Raw genomic sequence first — 25330 nt, forward strand, 5'->3', positions numbered from 1 at the left:
TTACCATTTACGATTTGACCAACAACAAAAAAAACTGGGCCAACACAAACAATCTCTGCAATTATTTCTTCACTTCTTCCTGACAAGTCACAGAGATGTAGGTCTTCCTTTTGGTCAACCTGTGGACATGGTCAGGGATGCACGCTGCACAATATAGTCACACCCAACCTAGCAGCCATATGCTGATATGCTATCTGGGTTAGTGAACAAGATTACCCTTTAAAACCTTTATTGGGACCCTAATGAAGGGCCAGATATGTTGGAAACAAGATTTCTCTCTCTCTCTCTCTCTCTCTCTCTCTCTCTCTCTCTCTCTCTCTCTCTCTCTCTCTCTCTCTCTCTCTCTCTCTCTCTCACACTCTCTCACTCACTCACACACACACACACACACACACACACCTTGTGAGATGCCTCCAGGTTCTGTTCTCTTTGATATGTCATTGTGATTTATGAAATGTTCTTGTAGTGAGACCGTGGGAAATGAGGAGAGAGAGACTGTGTGTGTGTGGTTTGTGTGCTGTAGATGTTCAGCCCACAGTGATATACAGTCAGGCCAGTGTGAATCAATGATTATCACCTGTTGGTGTTAGACTGGCCTGAGACCAGGTGTCTAGGATGAATAAATGTGTTTATGTGTGTGTGATGTTTGAATGTTACACTGAAATACTATTTCATTCCATGTGACAAGTCCATTACACAACATTTTTTTTTTAAGATCTTGTGAAATGCTAAGAACATATATTTACAGTACAATCGTTTTTAGAAAGAAGAAAAAGCTTGGTAACAAAGTAATCATAGACCTATTAAACAAGGGTAATATCGGTGTAATTGGTTAGAGTGATACTGTGTTTGAGGTGCTTGGTTATTGCTCTGAGGAGATTGACTACACAAGGGAGCAGGCAAATATCACTGGGAATTTATGGGAGGAAACACAATCTGTCAAGTTTTATGGTGAGGGAGGTTATCCATGAGTGGTGCAGGTTTATGGTTCTGTCAACCTTTGATCTAAGAGCGTGTGTATCTGACATCCCCCCCCCCCCCCCCCCCCAACAACCACCACCAGTCTTTTTCTCTCTCGTTTTCATACTTCTCTGTGTGTGTTTAATTATTTTATTTTCTCCACATCCATATTCTGCTCTCTCTTTGAATCCCCCCTTCTCTTTTTTTCTGCCTCATTATCTCTCTCTCTCTCTCTCTCTCTCTCTCTCTCTCTCTCTCTCTCTGTCTCTCTCACACACACACACACACACACACATTCGTGGAGATATTACTGCGTTATATATTACTGACCAGAGAATAACCCTAATTCAGCATCTTCATTTAAACTGACAGTGTCAAACTGGAACAGGTAGTCCGATTCTGCCAACAACTGTCCTGGGCGGTTATGCAATTACGCACCTACATAAACTCTATATGATAAAATGGATTTCGATGTTTGTACTTTTACGAGACAAGTTGTGTGCGTATGTGTGCTTGTCTGGCTGTGAGTCTATGTATGTACGTAGGCTACGTGTGTCTGTATTGATTTGTACGGACCTTTGAACAATTGTGAAAAGAAGAACCAATTCCCTCACCCCCACCGCCAACCCCCCATGGTTGTGTGTGTTGATGCCAGTTGTTCATTAACGTGACAACACGGAAAAGAAAGGTGAGAACCGCATTTGAAAGGACTAACGCAGGTGTGTATTATTTAGAACCGTCGGCTAACAACAAACTTTCAAATCCAGAATATTTTGATGATCAGAAAGTAGTTTTATTTTGCTTTCCTGTTAAATTTGTTTCATATCTAACTTTCTATCTAACTTTAAATTAAATCATGTAAGTCTAGTCGATACAGTTTTCACCATTAAAGGAAGTTTCAAAGAATTTCTTTGAATTCATTAAAATGAATGGACTGCTCAATACCATCATCCCAAATCCCAAGGCCCTGTTTTTGAATAAGGAAGAAACAACAACAACCAACCAAAAATAACTGTCTGGGAATAGAACCAGTCCGTATTATGGCTTTTGAAAGATGGTGGCTGGCTTGGTTTTTGTTACTGGTAGCGTGTCGCTGCCACGGGCAATACAGCTGTCTTAACAGGACTGTCATGAACGTGGTTCTGTTGGAGGATGACTTCTCCCCTTGGAGCATAAAGTTAGTGGGTCGCGGCGTGGAAAGAGCAATCGCACTGGATTCTGAACTGAACAATAGTGAAGGTACATGAGCACAATAAGAACATGCAATGATATCAATGTTTGAATTTTGTTAGCTCAACAATTTGCTATTCAAGTCGCAACTTTGATTATGACTCATTTAACAGAATCAACATTGTCAAGGTATTTGTGTTCGTTCTGGTTTTTCTACCTATCGTTCTGTCTCTGTATCCATACCTATATTTACGTTTACTTCTCTCTATCCCTGATGTAGAGCACAATCTTACTTTTACTCAAAATGGATTTGAGACTGACTTGTACTGGCGAAAGGGCTGCAGTAGTAGCACATGCGAAGGGGTGCAGACCCTCAAGAGCCTAACTGTAAGTACATGTGGACTAATAAACACACACACACACACACACACACACACACACACACACACACACACACACACACACACACACACACACACACACACACACACACACACACACTATTAAGTTTCTCAATCTTTGTTTCAGTTATCAGGCAAGCTGGGTTGTGTTCTGCTTGGTCCCACCTGTACCTATGCTACTTTCCAGATGGTGGAGTGAGTGTTCCTGTTTGTCATTGTCTCCATCTGAAAGATGAGGTCAAGGATGTGTAATCACATTTCTAATGTGTTTTACGTGTGTTTGTGAACTATATATATATATATATATATATATATATATATATATATAACTCTATATACAAAATATCCTAAAATGTGCCTTCCTTCTGCGCACCCACATGTGTGTATGTGTGTCAGTCTGGAGATTGGGCTGGATCTCAACATACCCATCATTTCAGCGGGGAGCTTTGGTCTGTCATGTGACTACAAGGCCAACCTGACGCGTGTGCTCCCGCCCGCACGCAAGGTCTCCAACTTCTTCTTAGAGTTCTGGCACTACAAGGACGATATCAAGCCCAAGTGGACCGAAACATTTCTCTACAAGAAGGAAAATAACACAGAAGACTGCTTCTGGTGAGGGAGTCATGTGGGAGTTGTTGGAAAAACATTCATAGATGAGTGACTTGTGGTTTGATTCTACATGCAACGTTTCAAAGTTAGATACTAAATGTGTGAATCGCTTCAGACTCTGTGATTCTGCAGACTTACAGTGAACGGACACCCATGTGCTTTTTTCTGCAGGTATATCAATGCACTTGATGCAGACTCTGCCTACTTCTCTTCAAACGTTACAAGGACAGTTTTACGCAGCATTGACGATGTCCGAAAGCAAATAAACTCCAAATCCAGAAAAAGCAATTGTAAGTTCTGTATTGTCACACCTCAACTGGCCTCTCCAACACACACTAGGGCAACTGTCATGTATAATATCACACCTGGATTTGAACCTCTTTATTGTGAAACAATCATTGCTCAAAACCTCTCTTTTTCTATACAATATGTATTGAGAACAGTGAATTTGTGAGTGGTTTCCACACTAACACTAACTCTTATTCTGACCATTGTCAACTCAGTGTTCATATTATGTGGAACGCCAGATGACATAGTGGAACTGAAAACTGGGAGCTCGTGGGCTGACAGTGAAACTCTCTTTCTCCTCATCGATCTGTATAAGTTAGTAGACACCCGGAACACACACACACACAACGACAGCAATGCAATAGTACATTAACATGAACATAATAGTATATGTCATGCATATTCTAATAACATTTTAATAACGAACCATGTGTATTTTCAGTGATCACTACTATACAAACAAGCAGTCCATCGAAGCCATGAAGAATGTATTAGTGTTGACCATGCCAAACACCAGGAACTACACCATTGGCACGAGTGACAATTTCACAGTAAGACATTAGCTCTGCAACCCCAACGTGAGGTCTTACCAACCAACTAACAATCCAAACAAACAAGTCAAGGTTCACCAACACCCTCTCTGTTCCCAGATGAACGACTACGTAGCAGCATACCATGACACCGTGCTGCTAGTTGGTCAGGTGATGAGGAACATCAGGAACACGTCAGGATCATCGTATGAACTGCTGAACATGGAGTTTTTCAACATCAACCACTTCAGGGAAGTCTCCTTTGATGGTGTGTGTTTTAGTTCACGCTCATTACTGACACTGATTGTTAATACTGGATTTAGGATGTTCATGGAAACATTTAAATAATTTCAGGACGTCCTTTAGGTTGCAATTCTAGGTCTCAATTAAGATAACGTAAAAAATGGGTGAGTGTGTATGTGATAGCTTGCATTAACACGGTTATTGTATGTGTTTCCAGGTCTCGCGGGTCACTATAAGATTGATGAATATGGAGACAGAGATGTAAATTTCACAGTCATCTACACCACCACAGACAACAAGGTATATTGTATACAGTAGTTGTGCATTAGGACCAAGATTGAGGTACATTCTGTTGAAACTCCTTCAACCTATTTCAACAGCTTTTGAATACGTTTACGTTTTATTCCTGTGTTTGCGTCCTTCTCCTGTCCAGTATGAAACTCTGTATATCTTTGACACCACAAACAATGGCACCAGTAGAGAAGAAACAAACCCTTCCTTTATTTGGGCCAACAGCCTACCGCGGGATTCCCCGCTCCCCTCCCCAGGTAGGTCTTAACACTCAGAGACACTGTAGACATACACTTATCCTGTACCATGATTCATGACCAGCTGCTGTGTGCTATTTATTAGCTTTCATTTGAGTTCAAACTCCAGCCTTATTAACAATAAATCAATCCTCTGACATTTTACCAGGGTAGGCTTTGAAGTTATTGTGTAATATCTAATCAGTCATTCACAAGGCTGAGGAACGGCTGTTTCCCGTGTACCACTCCATTTAGATCTCAAGCTGCAAGACATCATCATGATCATCCTGGCGGTCACTGTGGTAGTGGTGGCTTCCATCGCCTTCATCTTCTACAGGTGAGACACAATCACGCAAAAGTTAGAAGAGATGGTATATTACTTGCCTCAAAACCACAGTGTCTCATCGGGAACTACCTGCATATATGCCTGCTAAAGGGTCGAGAGAGACCTGACCTTGTTACTGGTATTCCAGACAGAATAAGAGAAATCGCAAGATAAGAAAGCGCTGGTCTCACATCCCCTCTGACCTGATCTCTCTACTGGACCAAAATGAACGTAGTCTGGTGTCTCTCAAGGTCAGACCCACAGGTCATACACCTGTAACACAAAAAAAACTAAAAACCTGGGGTAGACATGGGCATTTATTAAATAAGTTTGAAGTGGATTGAGCACATACTGTGTACCAAACATCTCACCTATGTGTCATCCACCTAGGATATTCACCTGTAACTGTGCTCCACTGTGTCCATCTGTCCTCTACTGTCCCTCTGTCTCTGTTCCACAGATTGAAGAAGACCAGAGGAAAGACCTAAAAATCCGCCGTGCTCGCTATGATAAAAAGGTAGCTGCGGCTTTGCCGAACCTTTAAGCGCACATCTTAAGCTTACATCATTATAGCTTTGGCAGCTTGCTGTATCGGAGACTCTTCTCCCTGTTAGCTCAGCTGTAAGTCTCCGTCCTCTGCTGTTGCCATGGTTTCAGGTCGTGATTCTGAAGGAACTGAAACACTCCGACGGGAACTTCAATGAGAGCCAGAGAATTGAACTCAACAGTGTAAGAGTGACACTATGGGGTCTCCACGGGGCATTCAGCATCAGCAGCTATTTACATCCAACACTGCACTGATTTGGAGGAAATAACCCATCCCCTTTATCTGCAGCTTCTGCAAATAGACTACTACAACCTGACCAAGTTCTATGGCACTGTCAAATGTGAAGAAGGGGTGTTTGGGGTGTTTGAGTATGGGGAGAGAGGTTCCCTTAGGGTGAGACACAACACACATTCACACACAAATGAATATCCACACACACACACACACACACACACACACACACACACACACACATCAACAAACAAGCACACACAAACCTCATAGGACTCCTCTCATTACCCACAGTATGTCTTGAATGATAAGATCTCCTATCCGGAGCAGACCTTCATGGACTGGGAGTTTAAGATCTCCGTCATGTACGACATCGCCAAGGTAAGCTGATAGTGCTGCCCCTCTCTTGTGTGCTGTGTTTACTCACCTTAATCTGAAAATGCAACAAGTTCAACCAAGGTAATTGTGTGGATCAATGTAAACCATCGTGACAAAGTGCATCATCGTCTCGCTGTCTCTCATCTTCTTTCTCTCTCTGTCCGGCTTTCCCTTCCACCCCAGGGCATGTCCTACCTCCACGCCAGTGATATCCAGGTACATGGTCGCCTCAAGTCCACTAATTGTGTTGTGGACAACCGCATGGTTGTTAAGATCACAGACTTCGGCTGCAACACCATCCTTTATCCTGGCAGAGGTGAAGCAGATTCACAGGAGTGTTGGATGTTAGGGATAACCCTAACTCGAAACCTCCCTCATCCATTTTCCACTTGTCCCTTCTATGTCTTCCTCTCCATGTCTCCCATCCAGACCTATGGACAGCCCCTGAGCACCTGAGAAGACAGGGCATTTCTCAGAAGGGAGATGTCTACAGCTTTGCTATCATTGCCCAAGAGATTGTCCTTAGGAAAAGCACCTTCTATACAGAGGCCTGCTCAAATCGTGCAGGTAACACAGGCTGAAAAAAAGCAAAAAAGCAAATCGATTTTGAGAATTGGCACAATCACAAAATAAAGGTTACGTTTATGGTTGTTGGTGTGAACAACAACAGCACAGTAATACCTGTGGTTGTCAATATGGTATTAATAGATGTAACAGAAGTCAGACCTTTTAATCTACCAGACATAACCCTCGTTCTGGGTGTAAAAACTGTATCAAACTATGTACTATTTTAATACAAATGAATGTCCAAGGACACAGGGACCCCTTCTGGCTGAATTTGGTATCCCGGCTGAAATATCATTTTTATCCTCCACAGAGAAACTCGACAGAGTACAGTATTATAGCATTCCATCATGCTTCAGACCTGATCTCAACTTCGAGACCACGGTAGAGAAAGAGCTTGAGGTAAGAAAACTAGCAGAATACATCCTGATTCACCCGAGACCCAAAACAAGTATGTAGGCTGTGTGTGAAATACCTTTTCTCCCAGGTGTTCATGCTAATAAAGAACTGCTGGGATGAGGATCCAGAGAAGAGACCAGACTTCAAGAAGATTGAGAGTTCTCTGGGAAAGATCTTTAGGTAACTGTCTCAAACGTCTTTTCTGTCCTGGATGGGATTTGAAACATTGGATGGAGGAGACATTTCTTTGTAGTCTGACAGTGTAATTAAGGCTTGTCAAGAAGAATGCAGTGACATTTCTTTTCACTTCTTCAACCTACCTACTTTTCTCTCTCCTCCCCTAATCCTTTTCTCACTCCCCCTATCAGTGCTCTTCACAACCAAGCCAATGAGAGCTACATGGACAACCTAATCCGTCGTCTGCAGATGTACTCCAAGAACTTGGAGAACTTGGTGGAGGAAAGAACTGCCCTGTACAAGGCTGAGAGAGACAGGGCGGACCGCCTCAACTTCATGCTGCTCCCAGGGTATGTTCTCTCCAGTGGAGCTCCAGTTTCAGATCCATAGCAGCTTCACTCTACTCTGGATGTCTGTGGTTCTATGTTCAATAATCTTGTCAGAGTGGCACTATAAACAAGACCAAAAGAGATAGTTTTGTCTGCTTTGTGGTTGCAGTAATAGAAAGAGATAGCTCTAGTTCTAGAACACTGTATACTGCATGTCATCATAGAACGTTGTCAATTCCCAGAATGCCAGATAAAACTCCAAAACACTTCAGTTTGAGATTGTACGCAGCTGTAGAAGACCTGACCTTAGACAGGCAATGCTCCACCCTTCCCCCAGGCCAGTGGTGCGCTCCCTGAAAGAGACAGGGGTGGTAAAGCCTGAGCTGTTTGATGAGGTGACGGTGTACTTCAGTGACATCGTGGGCTTCACCACGCTGTGCTACTACAGCACTCCCATGGAGGTGGTGGACATGCTCAATGACATCTACAAGAGCTTCGACAGTATCCTCGACCACCACGACGTCTACAAGGTAGTGCAATTCCTACAGGGGCAACGACCTTAGTCCAAGCATACTTGACCAATTGATTTCACCCCTTACAAGAGCTACTACTGCAGCATCACCACAAAGTCTGCAATCAAGCACCTCCACTGCTCACTCACCCGTACACAATGGTCATCACTTCCCAGTTGGTCATCTTTTTTTAGTCTGTTTTTCCAATTTCTTCCCACTTGTGGTCCTCTTTATACTCGGCCTCTTGAGTTCTCCTCGCAGTCTTGCAGTATATCCTTTCTCAGCCTACACCGCAAAAAGGAAACCAGAAAATTAATTTGACTCTTTCTTCCTACTCCTCCTCCAACCCTCAAGGTGGAGACAATAGGCGACGCCTACATGGTAGCATCTGGGTTGCCTCGACGAAACGGTGCCCGGCACGCAGTGGATATCTCGCGCATGGCACTGGACATCGTCGAGTTCATGGGCACCTTCGAGCTCCGACATCTGCCAGGTCTGCCTGTGTGGATTCGCATTGGCATCCACTCAGGTACAGACTGGCACTGACTGGCCTTATCTCAGGGATAGAGTGGCACTGACTGTAATTATCTCACTCTCCTCTCTCTCACCTTGAGCTTGGGGGGCACTTCAACCTTTACTCACTCTGGTTGTGTCTAGGTCCGTGTGCAGCCGGAGTGGTGGGGATAAAGATGCCCAGATACTGCCTGTTTGGAGACACTGTTAACACAGCCTCTCGTATGGAGTCTACAGGCCACCGTATGTAAACAACAATCAAAACCAGTGAAACAATTATTTAATCAACAATTTAGACAAACATGTCTTCAAAAACTCTAGTTGACACTTTATCTACAGCAACCTGGGGCGGAGCCAAACATAGTAAACATACGGGGCTCTCCCTATCCTCTCCTTATAACCTCCTCTCTCATCCTCCTTCCCCACAGCCCTGAGGATCCATGTCAGTCAGCCAACCATCAACATCCTGAGGAGGACAAACTGCAAGTTTGAGTATGAGGCCAGAGGAGAGACCTACCTGAAGGTACCTAACAGGCAACATTGCAACTACACGCACAAGCTACGTCTCAGCCCACTGTTTTTATGCTATGCTAACATAGATGCATTTGTGTGTGTCACAGGGTAAAGGCATTGAGATGACCTACTGGTTGACAGGTGAAACAGGAAAAGACTACAACCTCCCCACACCTCCTACAGCGTGAGTCAGCCAACCCTCCAGCCTAAAATGTCCTTCTCATATAATCATTAGCTCATATTAGTTGAACATTGCTATACACATTTTTACTTTTCACATGAGCTACAACTTTACAAAGTTCAACATTAACTTTGCAAATCATTATCAACCATGTAATTATTTATTAATATCTCTTCCTCACCTCAATCCTATCCACTATCTTCTTCTCTATCCTCTCAGAGAGAACTTCCAGCGTCTGCAGCAAGACCTGGCCCAGATGATCCAGGAATGTTTGGATAAGCGCTCTCTGGGGTCAGAGGTCATGATGAAGAGGAAGACCCTCTCCATGAGGCAGAAGAAGATGGAGAAGGAGAGTGAGCAGGTGGAGGACGAGGACCAGCCAGAGCCTGAGTACCTCCACCTGGCCACGGTCAACCACTGCACCACCTTTCTGTAGTGATGTCACTTATCCATTAGTCAAACGAATGAACACTGAAATGGAAATGTTGCACAGCCAATAAGAGTCGTCCGAAAGATTATTTGAAATTAAAGACACCATTTAGCGATCACTGGTTTTAAAAAGAAAGGACATTCAAAACTTTATTTCTGTGATTATCATATCTTTCATATTTTCATTTACATCTATAACATCATAGGTTCTTTACATAAAGTAGAAATCATGTCAATGTTCGTATGAAGTCGACAACATTGTTTCTGTGAGCTGTAAAAGTAGAGCTGAGGCAATACAATTCTAGTGTCACACATCTGAGGAGTCCTGTCATGTAGCGTCAATAACACCCTGTGTCATGTTATGACATGTATGTAATGTCCATGGGAGTGGACTTAGGCCACTTCTGAAGGTTTTTAAGAGGGAAGCTCTTACATAATACCAGTATAGCCATGTTTTGGAAAAAGAATTAGGAGCTTTCAAAAAAGACATACTGACATACGTCAGTATCAACTTTGACATTGATGCAAACTTACAATACAGTACTTAGCTCTGTGCTGCAAAAACTAAGCTCTGCTCAATGTAATGGCAGCGGATGTTACGACTACTAGTTAGAACTACTTTAGGTCCTTTATGTACACAGAAACAACATGTATGAAAACATTTTTTAAAGTTGCTCGTGCTAATGAAGATTTATAAAAAGTAAAGTAGACAAACATGCGTTCAAATTTCAATCAATTGTGAACTATGACCTACGGTTTTGGGTTTTCAATGGTACAGCAGATTCAGGTTTGTTACAAACCTTCCTATTCAATAGGGGAACACAATTTTATGTAAGACTGCCTATTAAACATGAGGTCTATAACAGAAATACATTCTATTTCCACTCAAAAATAAACAATATTTTTCTGTGCGGCCAAGTAGTCTTAATAAATATTCACATGTACAAAAATTGAATACAATCCAAAGACATTAAGCTATATACACAGTATTAATATGAAGAAAAGCAAAATAACAAAACCTCTGTGAGCTTCAACAAGTCCGTATTCAGCAACATTAACAATGTCTGATAAACTGATAGATGTAGTTAAAATAAACATATCTTGTGACACATGATAAACCCAACATATATGTCATAATGAAAAAGTGCCTAACATATCTGGATGCAGAGTAATAGTGTGTTCTGAATGACTGTTGCAGTATGTACAGAATGTATAAGTAACACAGTCCCAGCCCATGCTTTGACAGCACACACATACACCATAACCTCTATGAAATGTCAATCACATGTTTCGATCACTTGCAAAGAAACATAATAAGCCTATGGCATTTTTTTTTTTTTTGCTTGAAATCAAGGCACACATATCCATATCACACAAATCAGAAAATTATAAGGAACATGTCATTTGAACTTGACACGCAGTTAATGGGATGGTATTGCTGGCATGGTTATATAACCAACCACTTAACCGGAACATTGTAATTCTTGCCTGACACACTACCCACTGATGTCATGGCAGAAGACTATTTGTGAATCGTGATGAAAGACTAAGTAACAGCTTTCTGAATTTCAGATTGTCTATAGTAATGGTTGCCGGGTGACCCTGTGACACCAATCAGAATGACAGCTGTCGACTGTTGATCTGTGCCATAGAGTCAAACGCTGGTAACACACACACAATCACACACCAACACAGCTGCCAGGGTGACATGACTGATCGGTAGGGGGCATGAAGTGCTAAGAGCTCATATTGAGTCTCATCATATTTGACAGGATTACTGGATTAAATATGCAGACAATCCGAACCAATCCCATTCGAGAAACAGGACTAAAAGTAGAAGTCCATTAGCAGGCTTTAAATACAACTTCTACAAAGGAGACAAAGGGGGATTTTTTTTGTTGCAACAATACTAGTTCAATGACTACTTAAGCTCTGAACAATTCAGAAATACATAAACCAATGTAAACCAACAGGAAATCAACCCCTTATGCAGTAACTCTTCCATGTAAATGTCTCTGGATTGAACTGATCAGTCTTTCACGACAACACAATAACTCTACAACTCTACAGCTTTGGTTGCACGATCTAGAGCAAACTCTGTGGTCCTGTTCATCAGCTAACCTTGAGCAGATGGAACCAGCAAGAGAAGGGGCTGAGTCGGGCCCGGCATGACAGCAGGACTGGTGCATCTCTGCCCCGGGGCGGTGGAGCCACGCTGGAGCCCAGCCAGGGTGACAGCTAGGGGTAGAGGACTGCTGAGCACGCACACGCCTCGGGGGGGGGGGGGGGGGGGGGGGGGGGGGCTGTCGTGATGCAACATGTGTGTGAGGACAAAACTGCATGTGTGTGTGTGTGTGTCTGGTGAGGATGAGACTGAACATTTGAGAGAGACTAAGTGGTGTGAACAAGGAGGGGATTCAGGGTGAGTGCGATCCTTTTCTGCACACACACAGAGGTCTACAGAAGTTGAGCATATGAGAAGGATGAATATCTGAGACCCTGACACAAATACCTCTACTAAGAAACTGATTACAGTAACTTGTTGATTTATTTGACTTAACCTCTGATCTTTGGTCAAAATGTTACTTTTACTAAGATTTACTACCAGACTTGGCTTCAATGGTTAAAAAAAACTAAAATATTGTCTTTACCAACATCTCAGGTGAGAACTAGGAGTCTCTAAGGAGCAGCTGCTGGCAAGAGAATGGTGCAAGGAGTGTCTGTCTTTTGATAATCTTTGATACAGTGAATAATTGGACAGATAAGGACCCGTTAACAATTGAAAAAGAAATCTAAACAAGATATCACTCTGGACTCTACATCCGGGAGCCATGGATCTGGAAAAGCTGTAGAACAAACAGGAGACAAGGGGGATAGAGATGTTAGAAGATGTTGCTGAATACCATCACTGAACCGAGTCTGAACTGATCTGGTGTTGATGGAGAGGATGCCTATGGTGACAGTGAGGCAGAACATGGTTGTGTGACTTCCATGATATTAGTAGATCAATAGAAAATCAAATACCAGTGTCTCAAATAAAACTGCCACCCCACCTTCTGCAATTGAGCATTGAATGTATGAGCATATGTCTTGTTTGTGTGGTAATGGAAACATTGAAAGAGACACGCTCTACTCCTATAGCAAGAAAAGGTCAGGGTTGATCCATGTCATTGCATTGATGAGGAGAGGGTGGGCTGTTATTTATCCAGCTGTGTGTCACTTCATCACTGGACCAGACCAGCAGGCTGACTGTGACCTCTATAGGTCACACAAATGTTAACGGTGATGAGGATCCACAGGGTTCTATAGTGTAAGGTTACATTGTTTTGCTATGTAGGTAGTATTGCTGTTAAGACTACCCATGCACTGGATGACTCACAGCTGTGGAACCTGACATCTTCAAAAATCTAATTCAGAAAAAGGTTGTAAGGGCTAAAATATGGTAATGTTTTTTTTAATGACTACAAAGAAAGGTATTTACAATGCAATGTTCTGATCTAACCCTGAATACTTTTGAGACACACACACACACACACTGCTACTTCTACAACTCACTACCATGGTTTCTCACCCATTCACAATGACACAATGAGACCCTCAATCTCTAATCCACTCATTTGGGGTGGTATCTCTCACTCCCTCCTCCTCCTCCTCCTTCGCTCCTTCCTCCTCCTGAACCTCCGAAGCCTTAACGCCAGGGAAGGACGGAGAAAAAAAAACAAAAACAAACAAAACGACAAACAAGACAGAACAAAAATGACAAAATGAACAGATTGATGGTTATCCATGACAGGCAGAAAGAGACAGAGAGAGAGACAGAGAGAGGGAGAGAGGAAGAGGGAGAGGGAGACAGACAGAGGGAGATAGAGAGAGAGAGAGAGAGAGAGAGAGAGAGAGAGAGAGAGAGAGAGAGAGAGAGAGAGAGAGAGACAGAGAGAGAGTTTGTGAATTACGGGTGAGGGTGCTTGTGAATGACATTTGAGAGTAATGTCTGACATTTGGAGGAAGTGGCAGGGACTAAGATCAAAAGATCCATATCTATTTCATAAAAAGTAAAGGCCACACTGTGTGTGTGTGTTCAGTCTCACCTTGGTCTTATGGCTCTGCTCAGTGCCCAGCCCGGATCCCGGTGTGTGCAGCTCCTTGGAAACGACACACAGAAACTCGGCCTGGTCCTCTGTCCCATAACTGTACGAAGAACCAATGTTTACCATCTACGGACAAAGATGGACAGAGAGAGGGAGAGAGAGACAGAGAGAAGGAGAGGGAAAGAAAGAGAGAGAAAGAGAAAACATGAGTCACAGCAATGTGATGTGCGGGCTAATGCAGGGTGGAAGGACAGTGAAGGGGGGGGGGGGGGGGCTATCACAATGTTTCTATAATGCCTTCTAAAAAGCTCTCCTTTGAAGAAACACAGCAGTTGAACAGGTGATGAAGTTTCCCTGTACTGTTCCTTTGAGCTGTGTTTTGATTTGTTATGTGTCTGAGAACTGCTAAAGAAGCTGTTCAACGATGGGGACATTGTACATACACAGGTAAATTCTAATATCCAGCTAATTATCACCTCAGTTTCAGGATTAAAATCTGTCTCTATAAGTCTGGGCCAGTAGGGTTCTAGAGTCTAGCAGGGCCAGAAGGGGGCATAGGGCGTGGGGCCTCAGGGAAAGCCTTTTCCTGGTGCTGGCATTGCTTCTGGGGTCTGGTTCTACAGCTTAGAAAAGTTTGACAGAGCGGGTGGGTGAGGGGTTAGGAGTCAGGGGTAAGGGAGGAGGAAAGAGGAGTCAGGGGTAAGGGAGGAGGAGTCAGCAGCAGCGTGAGTCCAACCCACAGTCCAGAGCAGTCCGGTGCGGGGCTTTCTGCAGGCGCGCACGCTGACCTGCTCAAACTTCCAGCCGTCCGACATGGTGGACACCATCTGGGTCAGCTCTTCCTCCTGACACTGCAGAACCCGGTACACATGCTTAGGAGGAACCTGCTGAGAGGAGAGAGAGAGACAAAGAGAGACAAAGAGAGAGGGGGGTAAGAATGGTGGGTGAGAAAGGAGAAAAGGGGAGATAAGAGAGAAAGGGAGATGAATATAAACAGCAAGAAAAAAAGAGAGAGCGTGTAAAGGGTTTGGAGTTGAGAAGATAAATGATGATGGAGAGAAAAGCAAGAAGAGAGGAGTCAGGGAGAAATGTCATCATTGAGCAAAAGAGGAAGCGAGTGAGAGACAGTTGACACGAGAAGGTAGGTAGGAGAGAACATACCGTACCATAAGGACAGACAAAAAGAAATGGTGGAAAGAGGAATGAGGGATGTGTATCAGGACAGAGGTGAAAGAGTGACTGAGAAGAGAATTTGAGAATATGTGCGAAGGAGGTGCATGTAAGTGTGCATAGCCCGGGTCCATAAATAGAGTAGATACAGTCCAGGACAGAATACACATGGGGACGGGGGAGGGAGTGGAGATAGTGAGAGAGTGGGTAGAAGATGGAAAAATATTACATAAGAAAGAGATAGAAGGAGAGAGAAAAAGGGAGGATGCTTGGCTCACATGACTGACTTTGGACCAGTCTGAAGCTACCAGCTTGGAGCTGTTTTGCCAAACAAGGTTACTCAGAATACTGACACAGAAAGGGTTGTGTCCTTCTACCTGTGTGGCCTTGCAGTCTCGCTCCAGTATCCTCTCCTTGATCAGCTTGATCAGGGGAGTGATGTTGTAGAACTCTGCCTCTTCCAACACTCCTGGGAAAACAAAACAGTATGTTATACAACTGACAAGACACTCTTTGGAAAGCCATTGGAAGAATGCCAGGAAAAATGTGTATTTGTTGAGGAATATTATCTGGAACGTACTATAAATACAATTGCTGGAACAAACAAACATGTCTAGCTCTTTGTATATGTACCTATGGTTACCATGTATTATAACGTGAACTCTGATGCAGACATATACAGACCTTCCTCTGCCAGCTCCTTGTTGTACACAAGCTTCCCATGCCGCAAGTAGTTCAGGATTGGTCCAAAGTAGGTGGGGTCCCTGTCAATCACGTAGGCCCCAGTCTCATCCTAGAACCAAATGTCAGAAGCAGGAATAGGGTTCTATTCATATTAGTGTACCAAACTGTAGCAATACCACAATGCTAATCAGTGCTATTCTATTCTATCTCTTTTCTATTCTGTTAGGTAGTTATGTGATTTTCTTTCTCACCGGTCATAGACTGTAGAAGCCTCCTGCAGTGCAGAGAATCCATTTAGAAAAGAACAAGAAACCAGACCTGACCACAACAGCAGATACAAATGACGCTTTGCAAGATAGAGAAAGAAGGAGAGGAAGGCAGAGAGGGAGTGAAAGAGAGAATGATAGTGGTTGTGGAAGTACAGTGGGGGTGAAGAGTGAGGGGGATAATCATAGCTGATGGCAAGTGACAACAGTGGTCGCATCTGTAGAGCATGTATCATCACAGCACGGCCCAGTGGCTCTTGTCCTGCTCAGAGTGCAGCCCAAGGACAGACACATGGGGGGTATGGGAGGTGAAACGACATAGAAAAAGACTACAGAGAGATGGCAAAGGATTGTGGGGGAGGAGGAATTGCGAGGACAAAAAGATATCCCAAAGAAAGAGAGAGCCTGTAACATTTTCATGTAAGGCCTGTCTCTTTTGTGACTGTGTGCTGAAAGCCATACTATCCTAACCTTTCTAGCCAGCACTCTCCAGACAGCACAGCAGAGTTGAGCAAGCCTCTACTCTATGAATACTTATTACCCCACCAGCCTGAGGCTAGAGCACTCCATCTCACAATGAAGAAGGGCAGATAGAAGAGGGGCAAAGGAGGGGGTGAGGGTGAACAGAAGGGAGAGAGAGAGATACTCTCCAAAAGAGTAGAGCGGAGACATATTAGTTCAAAAGCCATGCCAGTAACAGGAGAAAGAGAGAGAGAGAGAGAGAGAGAGAGAGAGAGAGAGAGAGAGAGAGAGAGAGAGAGAGAGAGAGAGAGAGAGAGAGAGAGAGAGAGAGAGAGAGAGAGAGAGAGAGAGAGAGAGAGAGAGAGAGAGAGAGAGAGAGAGAGAGAGAGAGAGAGAGAGAGAGAGAGAGAGAGAGAGAGAGAGAGAGAGAGAGAGAGAGAGAGAGAGAGAGAGAGAGAGAGAGAGAGAGCTGTAATTAATAAAACTCATAAGAAAGATAGAGAGCAAAGGATTGAGACAGACAGGGAGATAGAGATAGGGAAAAAAGAAAGATGGTGGTGGTGGGGTGGGGTGCAGCAGAGGATTAATTAGTGACTGAGCAGGAAGAGGAGAGAGGGATGCTGGGAGAAATGGTGGGAGAGGTGGTGACAGCCATGAGTCTTGTAAATAGCTTTCAGAATACATTGTATGCTCGCACACACACATATAATCCCTTGCGCGTATGTACATTGTACACACCCGAATTGCTAATTTACTCAAACAACCACAAATCTTTGTTCCGCACAAGTAAGTGCGTGTGTGTGCACATGCACATGACTTTGTTCTATTCCCTAGAGACTGGGTGAATCTCACAGGGCCAGAGTAATCAGGCTTTGTTTACCCCAACAGTGTGGTGACAACACTGAAACAGGAGCACGTGAGGACAGAGCTCAGTTTTCAGATGCTAGCACCGCACTAGCCTAAATCGTCAATAAAGGTTACAGGTCAGGAAAACAAACCCAGTTGTAGATCTACTACGTTAAAGAGTTAGTCAATCAGGACTGTTTCTGAGCACCCCATATGGCAGCAGTGAGTCATCATCACCTAGCATGTTAGTGTCATCTGTGAGTAGGAGGGATCTCAGCTATGACACGATGCCTTCCCAACATCCTCCCTACTTCAAACACTTCCCCTTCGACTCTACTCAGCTGGAAACACATCAATAAAAGATAACCTTTAAATAAACAGTTAATTATTCAAATATCCGTACTGCATTTGAGTTGAAGGACAGACAGTCAAATAGACCGCAGACCGAATAATAGACTGATATCCAACAATGTAAACTCTTTTAGACAAATAAAAGCCCTTGACATGACTTGTCCTCTCATTCCAGCTAAGTACCTATCCTGCATTGTGGACATATCACAGCACAGATGAATTATGAAGGGCAGGTTTGGGCTTGTGTTGGAATGTGTGTGAGTGTGCATGAGATGTACATGTGTGAGTGTGTGTTACACTGTGGAAGGACTGACAGTTTGAAACTGACACTAAGCAGATGGGGAAAAAGCAACATTTAGAAAAGGAGAACGAGAGCAAGGAAGGTGGTAGGAGGAGAAAGAGAGTAAGAAGGAAAGAGATGCCAGATGAGTAACAGAGATGGGGTAAGGAGGATGAAGAACAGAGCAGGTCGGGGGGGAGGGTGCTAGGACACAGGGAGAATGACACAGAGGGAAGAGGCAGATGGACTATAATCTTATTATAAATAGTGTTACACCATCAGGCGGTGTGTTTGAAACCATCTCAAGACTCCCAATTACAAAAGGACTCCAGTGGCTTCAGTATAAGAAGATAAGACTGTGGCCTAGGTCAAACTAAGAGCTTTCCTTATTGATTCTGCCTTCGTAAGTAACTTTGTCAGAAGCCCGTATTTCAAAAGAATTGTGTGCCACTAAAACCCTGATAACAAATCTATGGGTCAAAGTTAGAGGCTTTTAACTTTTAACATTCTTCGTGACAAGATTACAGTAAAGCGAATGAGAGATAGAGAAGATCCATTTGTGTATTTGTGCATGTGAGGAGAATGAATAGATGAATCTAGAGGAGAGAGAGACATACAGATGAGAAGAGAGATTCGAGGAAAGACAGTGTGCATATGGGTTTTGACTCCTGGCAGCTGAAAGCCAGTGTTTAGTGTTTGTTTCACTAATGAAGGTCAGATAGAAACATGTGCCATGGTAGATCTCCCCACTGTGACTGCTGGCGCGGGATAACACGTCACTTACTTTACAGTTGCTGTAGGGAATAGACTAGTCTTCTATCTCTCTCACACACACCAAAGGGATGCACAAACACACATCAGCAAACATCCTGCAATGACCTCACGGAATCAGATCTGATTCAGTGAATAATTGTAATTGAGCAATGAGCTGCTGAGCCTATAGAAGACACCTACAAGATGAGGTTATCTGTTCACCGTATTCAACCAGCACACACAGACCTCTGCTCAAGTCTGCATTAGCGGCAGCTCGTACTCATCTGACTGGGTACCAGTCATTCCATAAAGTGGTGATGAGAGTTCGATCAAGCCGTAACTAGCTCACGGTAGCAAGTATCTACAACGATGTCTTACCGTGTCTGAATGCAAATCCTGCTGCTGGCAAAGACGATAGAGAAATGAAGTTTGTTCTTTCAGAAGGGTCTGCCGTGTTGTGAGGAACACGGTGCCTCCGACGTTCAACCGGACCCATTTTCCGTTGTTTCCTCCAGTAGGATTGATTCCAGAGCCGTTTCCTATGCTCTGCGTTTCCGAACGGCTCGATTCGGTTGTGCTGGCGGTGACCGTGGTCGTGTTCTCACTTCCATCGGCATCTTTATTGTTGTTATTGTTGTTGTTATTATTATTATTGTTGTTACCACGAAGAGTCGGTAGCACCCCGACTTCGGATGCTGCCTGTGGCACCAATTTCCGTTTATCCTCCGTTGCCATTGGGAAACAGCAATGGATACGAGTACGACAACAAGCAAATAGTCTTGTCTTCTTCCCGTTGCTCAACTATCTATGCAAACCGCGCACCGACCAAAGCGATCCGCCTCTCTACCTCCGTCAGCCACGGTAGACCGATATGGGACTTGTAGTTTCTAAAATGTGGTCTTTGTAGGCACTAAATCCAAACTTGAAGACTTGAAATAGCCCGCAACCTGAGCAAATATATTTCAGACTGTTTGCCATTGAGACTCAACACTGAGTAAACTATTTATCAACTATTTATTCATAAGTGTTAGGAAGTTTAAAAAACACACTTTTGATAGGTTCACAAAATACACCATGTAGCAGTGCACCTGAGGATATTGCAGAGTATGTTGTGATAATACTAAGGATGGTCACAATGAACCAACATGGTTGTAGATGGTCTCTATAGTCTAAAAACAAGGTAGGAGGAAAAAACATTACATATAGAACCCATTCAATAGTTTTTTCTGTTTTGTAGATGGTTATAGAATGCACCCTTTGTTCAGTGTATGGATACTGGCTTTGTAAGGGGGACCCAGTGGTCATGAAGTCTAGGGTGTAGTAGGGCTGTGTCGTAGACTCGTAGGAAACAGTAGTGTGTGGTGGGGATGCAGAGGTAGATGTCTATCCTTGGAAGGTTAGGAGTGTGGTATAGACTAGGGGTGTAGGGAGGGTTGAAGGCTAACAAAGCTGTAGTTATACGTGTGTGGCAGGCCCTGGTGCACAGTGAGGTTGAAGCGCGACCAGGAGAAGGGGGGTAGACCCCCCTGAGTGGTCGGACCATTCACCGCCTCCGCTGCCAACTGACGAGCCATCTGGTAGTCTGTCACCTGAAAGGAGGAGGAGAGGAGAAGAGGAAAAGCAGGTTCTTGTTAGTATAATGGCATTCCCACATGCCATGCGGAACAAAACACTGATTCCAATGAGAATTTCAGAGACCCTCTCAGGACAATACAGGACAGGACATGTAATGTCAGGACTGGTAAAAAAAAAAAAAAAAGGTAAAAAAGGTAAAGATTGCTTCATGAACACATTTCTTAAACTGGAACTCTGACCTTGGTGTCATAGCAACCTCCAGGACAAGGTATTTTCAGCCTCAGGTCGTTACGGCAACAGATGGTTTTACAGGGATGTCGCTTGGAGTATGGGTCCCTCTTGTAGTCTGAAATGATATGTCAATATCCCCGAGTCACACACCCACACACCCACACACACCACCATCCCAACCCGGTAACACTTACTGTTGTATCTCATGATGCGTTTGAGGGAGGTGAGGCTGGTGACTCTGGCCTGGTCTCTTCTAAAGATCTTAGCTCGTGAATTGAGGTCATAAGAAAACTCCTCTCCATGTCTTTGCTTCATCACTCCGTAGCCACTCAGGGTGTAGATGTCCGTATGGAATGGCACGTTATAGGACGGCCAATAGCCTATCAGAGAGGAGAAGTTCTTTACATTAATACATTTGATGCAATTTATGTACTCATTCATTGACAGTTAAAATAATAAACATTATGAAGAACATGCTTTTAATGACATAGACAATATTAAAATTAAGTTAATTATTTTGTTAATCTCGATTAGTTTAATTTTTGCATGCAGTTATGTGTCTAGCTCAATCTCCAGCTGTACCTAGCCTCAGGGCCTGGGATTGGTCAGAGTGCAACACCAGTCCAGGGATTTGTTCCACCACCATCAAAGCACCCTCACTGATACTCCGACCTAATGAGACCTGCTTCAGGTCCAACACCATGTACTGGCTGTTATAGGTTCCTACAAGGAAACATGGACACATTGTCATAGGATTGTACCAGGACAATGGGTTTATTTGGAGTAGCATACTGGTTGTTCTGGGTTACTAAAAGGAACTTTAACAATCAATGCTTTGGATCAGAGAACAGGGTACTTAGAAGACTATTGCACATATGAGAATAACAACCAATTTCATGTCATAAGTTTATTCACATGGTTTGTATGACTCAAAATAAATGTTGTCTGGATGCCAAAATAGAAAACCATTGACCACACAGGAACATTGGGCATGACAACACCATCATGCTCCCAGCCTGTCACTGCTGCACCCAGTCATAAACAGCAAATAGCAGGTTCCGGGGAGGCACTGACAGTCTGCATCTCCCTCTTAACTGGAACACACTGTGTCGTTCCTCCTTAGCAACACGCTGTCTCCTCACAGACTGAGCTTGTTAACACTCTGAGAGAGCACAGCTAATATGATATGTTATGTTATACGGATGAAGAGAGCTGGTTGAAGCTTTGTTATAGATCAGTTTACATTGCCAATCATTCCATATTGATGGTTCAAAGTGTGCTGTTGTACTGTAGGGCACATTACAGTATTGTATTCCCAGCCAGCCATGCACACACGCCAGTCCTCACCTGAGTTGTACCTGGAGAAGATCCGTGCCCATTGCTTCCCTGTGTTTGCCAAGGCGTGAGCCAGCCTCACCCTCTGCCATGCCAATAGGCTATGTGAAGTAACCCGGCGGAACAGAGAGGTGTTGAACACACTGTTGGTGGTCTGTGTCATCAGCAGACCACTGCCCAGGAGGTAGAAGTCATCCAATGACATCAGACAACCTGAGAGGGAGGAGATGGAGAGTGGGAAGACTTAAAGCTGTATTTTGGCTTAGTCAGGACACCTCCTGACCCCAATCATTGAACACAACACCCTTATGCTCTCAGTAAGGAGAGCACAGCAGGAGTTGGGGGGTTGATATAAACTCTCTTGAAGCGCTGTATTTAAACTATTTTAATGTAGCAAGTCCTGCAACAAGAGATAACCCTGTCTGCTTAGCTCTAAAAATAGCACTTCAAGCCACTTCTGTTTAATGGTACTGGGCCCTTAAGAGGATTTTTTGGGTGGCAATGGATGTTGGCAAATCTTCAATAACAACATACTGTCCACTGTCAATCAAGAACTGGGCAACCACAAAACACAGTGTTTTTGGTTCTCAGAGTCAGATTTAATACTAATCCTGTGGAGTTATCTTCTTTGAAAGTACTTTTGAGTTTAGGATTACACCTAATCCATACAGCACATTCGGGCAAACCTGCATTAAATTTATCAATTTCAAGATTGGATACTCATAAAAAGTGGATTAAGCAAGAGGGATTCACATCTAATTTCATTCAACCACCATATGTGTTGAGATACAAATGTTGCTATTATATAATGCAGATGTCTAAATTTGACTTCTAACACTATATATGGGTTCAGACCTGTCATTTACCATGAATCAATGTTGGATGTTTATTCATATATGGCATGAAATATAAATTGGGGCGCAACTTTGTATGGTGCTCTGCTCCCAAGGTCACATAGAAAAACAAAGTGTCACAATCAGCAGTTAGATAAGGGTGCCAAAGAGCCCCACCTGAGCTTATGAATGCAGCCTGGAGCCTTGAGACTTAGTATTGTTGTCATTAGAAGACAACTGTTGTTGTTTCCACTATCATTATTATGCAAACCCATTATGACTTTGTTTGTTGAGCTACTGCTGTTCCTGTACCAGGGTAGCTGCTGAAAGACATCCTTCCCGTAGCTGTGTGTTTATCTGCCAGCCTGAAGTCCCAGTGTTTGTATATGCGCAGGGTGGCAGCATAAGTGTACCAGCTGGAGTGGGCAAACAGAAGGTTCTCAAAACCTGGCAGTACCTGGCACAAGAAATGACGAAAGGCAGAAACAAGGAAAAAATAAGGAAATGGCGGATGGGAGTGATCAACAGAGGAAAGGAGGAAAGGAAAATGGATAGGAAGGATGGGAGGAAGGGAGATTTAAAACGAAAGAAAGAAAGAAAGGAACGTGGATGAAACACTCGACTAGTACATCATCTCTTTGAGAATACCACCCCACCTCCCCTTAACATTCATGGTCTCTACTGGTCTAGTAGACTGCCCTCACCAGGGCAGACCCTGGAGCCAAATGGGTTTGACCCCTGACCTTTATGAGAGCAGAGCAGTGGCCCATGCCAGGCATCCTGAAGGGGCCCTGGCCAGCAGAACTGTTGGTGCGTGGTGCCAGGGCTGGGATGAGGTCCAACAGGTCTCCAACCCCATTCAAAAACTGGACAGCAAACTTTGACAGGGGCTAGTGGGAGGAGAGAGGACATGGAGGAGCCACTGAGGGTTAGTCAGGATGCTGGAACCCAGTTAAGAACCCAGTTAAAAGTTCTTGGGACAAGCAGAAAGCATTTAACTTTTCAGCAACAATTTTTCTCTCTCTCTCTTTCTCACTGTCTCCCACCTCTCTCTGTCTACTCTTTGCCCAGTGTGCAGCACCCGCCTGTAGTCCATCCAGTTGAGCCAGGATCAATCCTGCATGCTGCCATAAAGGGTCACTGTTTTTTCTTTTCCTCACCTGCTCCCTGGTCCACAAGTCCTGCTCACTGCAGATACAAGGCAATGCATCAAAGCCCGATAAACCATCCAAACTTCTTATGTAACTGTTTCATAATCTGTTCCCAACCTAGCAATATTGAAATTTAATTTAAACTGGATATTCCTAAAACAATCAAATGATAAAGTAGAATATTGTGAAGAGGCATGCCTTAGAAAGTTTTTTAAGGGGTCCAAAACATTGTGGTCCTTGATGAGCTGGGGAAACATATTGGAGTAGTGACTGAACATCTGCCTGTTAAAAGGGGAGAAAATTATTACCATTGTCTCAACATAATTAAATATCATTAGCTCTAAAAACAGCAGAGGACTCTTAACTCAAGACTAATTTAGATTAGATGAAAGAGCAACATGAGACAATCTAGACCATGGACACTTACTCCGCTGTTAGGAATCCCTCCAGGTACCCTGCAAGGAAGCAGGTGATCTCGTCGTTCTCCGAGGTCTCCCCGTACCCAGCGCGGATTTCCAGTACCCCCCAGCCGGTCAGAAACAGCGTGTCATTGTAGTATCCGTATGCGTCCCCCTCCCTCTCCATCACCCCATCCTTTAGGATCACACTCTTCTGGACAGAGTCCCAATACAAAGAGGCCTCTTGGAGTTCTGCCATAAGGAGGAGAGACAGGGCTGGATTACACACATTATGTAATATGCATAAAAACACCGATCATGAGGAAATATATGCAAGTGCTGTCTTGTTTTTTGTATTAATTTAGACTTTGTCAGTTTATTGATTTCAAGCAGTACGATGGGAAAATTCGGGATGACATTTGCCGACATTTCATTGGTTGTCATAATCAAATCAAAATAAATACCATCAGACAAATGGGATTGTAAAAAAAAAACTATGAGCTATATTTTGGAACATTTGGAACTATATTCTTGTCAATCAAATGTGCGCGATCACGCCTGAGACAGCCAAGGGGTCCACGCACATTTACCTGGGCAAATAGTGTGCATTTAAATAAACAAACACATTCGAATCCTGATTACTTTATGTTAATATGAACATGGACTAGAATTAGAGATGTGTACTCATTGAGAAAACTACTTACGGTAGGTTTCACATGTCACGGATGCAGTGTCCAAAAGGCACAAAATAACAGCGCAAAATCCTCTTAGACACTTCTTGCGGATCATCACGGTGCAGTTAGAATGCAGTTATGAACTGAGCAACAAAACGATTCACCCCAGATGGGACTCGAACCCACAATCCCTGGCTTAGGAGGCCAGTGCCTTATCCATTAGGCCACTGGGGCTACCGGTAACATGGGCGTGGTTTATATAATTTATAACTCTAATCACTACGGACGGTTATGAAATTACAATTTCGGACATTTTATGGACATTTATTGGATAACACGACAAATAATGTCCACATGCGAAAGTTCACAAAGCGCATTTTCACAAAATCGAACAAGCAGTGCCTCCA

The 25330-nt window shown here is 43.6% G+C and overlaps 3 protein-coding genes and 1 non-coding gene across 8 annotated transcripts; 1 reads left to right on the forward strand and 3 right to left on the reverse strand.

The window, feature by feature from the left end:
• The first annotated feature begins 1884 nt into the window (after positions 1 to 1884).
• On the forward strand, positions 1885 to 10540 carry gucy2cb (guanylate cyclase 2Cb). The gene is made up of 27 exons (XM_084669862.1): positions 1885 to 2199; positions 2411 to 2517; positions 2659 to 2726; positions 2928 to 3143; positions 3312 to 3430; positions 3644 to 3743; positions 3871 to 3979; positions 4079 to 4226; positions 4419 to 4501; positions 4635 to 4749; positions 4984 to 5065; positions 5202 to 5304; positions 5514 to 5570; positions 5711 to 5782; positions 5889 to 5993; positions 6126 to 6212; positions 6393 to 6525; positions 6639 to 6776; positions 7087 to 7175; positions 7261 to 7352; positions 7541 to 7699; positions 8016 to 8208; positions 8545 to 8719; positions 8848 to 8946; positions 9132 to 9226; positions 9324 to 9400; positions 9617 to 10540. The coding sequence occupies exons 1-27, from the start codon at positions 2001 to 2003 to the stop codon at positions 9831 to 9833; spliced, it is 3237 nt and encodes a 1078-aa protein (XP_084525988.1). The 5' UTR covers positions 1885 to 2000; the 3' UTR covers positions 9834 to 10540.
• A 1815-nt stretch (positions 10541 to 12355) lies between these two features.
• kctd17 (potassium channel tetramerization domain containing 17) lies at positions 12356 to 19524 on the reverse strand. Of its 5 annotated transcripts, XM_084669858.1 has the most exons (7): positions 19105 to 19524; positions 15769 to 15877; positions 15462 to 15553; positions 14655 to 14801; positions 13915 to 14040; positions 13398 to 13513; positions 12356 to 12672 (listed from the first exon to the last, which is right to left on the reverse strand). In XM_084669858.1, the coding sequence occupies exons 1-6, from the start codon at positions 19459 to 19461 to the stop codon at positions 13424 to 13426; spliced, it is 921 nt and encodes a 306-aa protein (XP_084525984.1). In that variant the 5' UTR covers positions 19462 to 19524; the 3' UTR covers positions 12356 to 12672; positions 13398 to 13423. The 5 variants fall into 5 exon arrangements, with proteins under 5 accessions (XP_084525984.1, XP_084525987.1, XP_084525985.1 ...); XM_084669861.1 differs by having other exon boundaries at positions 12356 to 13513; positions 14703 to 14798; XM_084669859.1 differs by having other exon boundaries at positions 12356 to 13513; positions 14655 to 14798.
• Positions 19525 to 19777: 253 nt separating this feature from the next.
• On the reverse strand, positions 19778 to 25305 carry plbd1b (phospholipase B domain containing 1b). The gene is made up of 11 exons (XM_084670551.1): positions 24954 to 25305; positions 24279 to 24501; positions 24050 to 24133; positions 23747 to 23888; positions 23444 to 23590; positions 23013 to 23157; positions 21880 to 22080; positions 21115 to 21255; positions 20727 to 20912; positions 20541 to 20647; positions 19778 to 20315 (listed from the first exon to the last, which is right to left on the reverse strand). The coding sequence occupies exons 1-11, from the start codon at positions 25036 to 25038 to the stop codon at positions 20142 to 20144; spliced, it is 1635 nt and encodes a 544-aa protein (XP_084526677.1). The 5' UTR covers positions 25039 to 25305; the 3' UTR covers positions 19778 to 20141.
• trnar-ccu (transfer RNA arginine (anticodon CCU)) lies at positions 25085 to 25157 on the reverse strand. Its single transcript has one exon. It is a non-coding gene; the product is annotated as a tRNA-Arg (tRNA).
• Positions 25306 to 25330: the final 25 nt, after the last annotated feature.

Source organism: Hypomesus nipponensis, chromosome 13 (assembly GCF_054491055.1).
Source record: "Hypomesus nipponensis isolate SF chromosome 13, ASM5449105v1, whole genome shotgun sequence".
Taxonomy (NCBI): Eukaryota; Metazoa; Chordata; class Actinopteri; order Osmeriformes; family Osmeridae; genus Hypomesus; species Hypomesus nipponensis.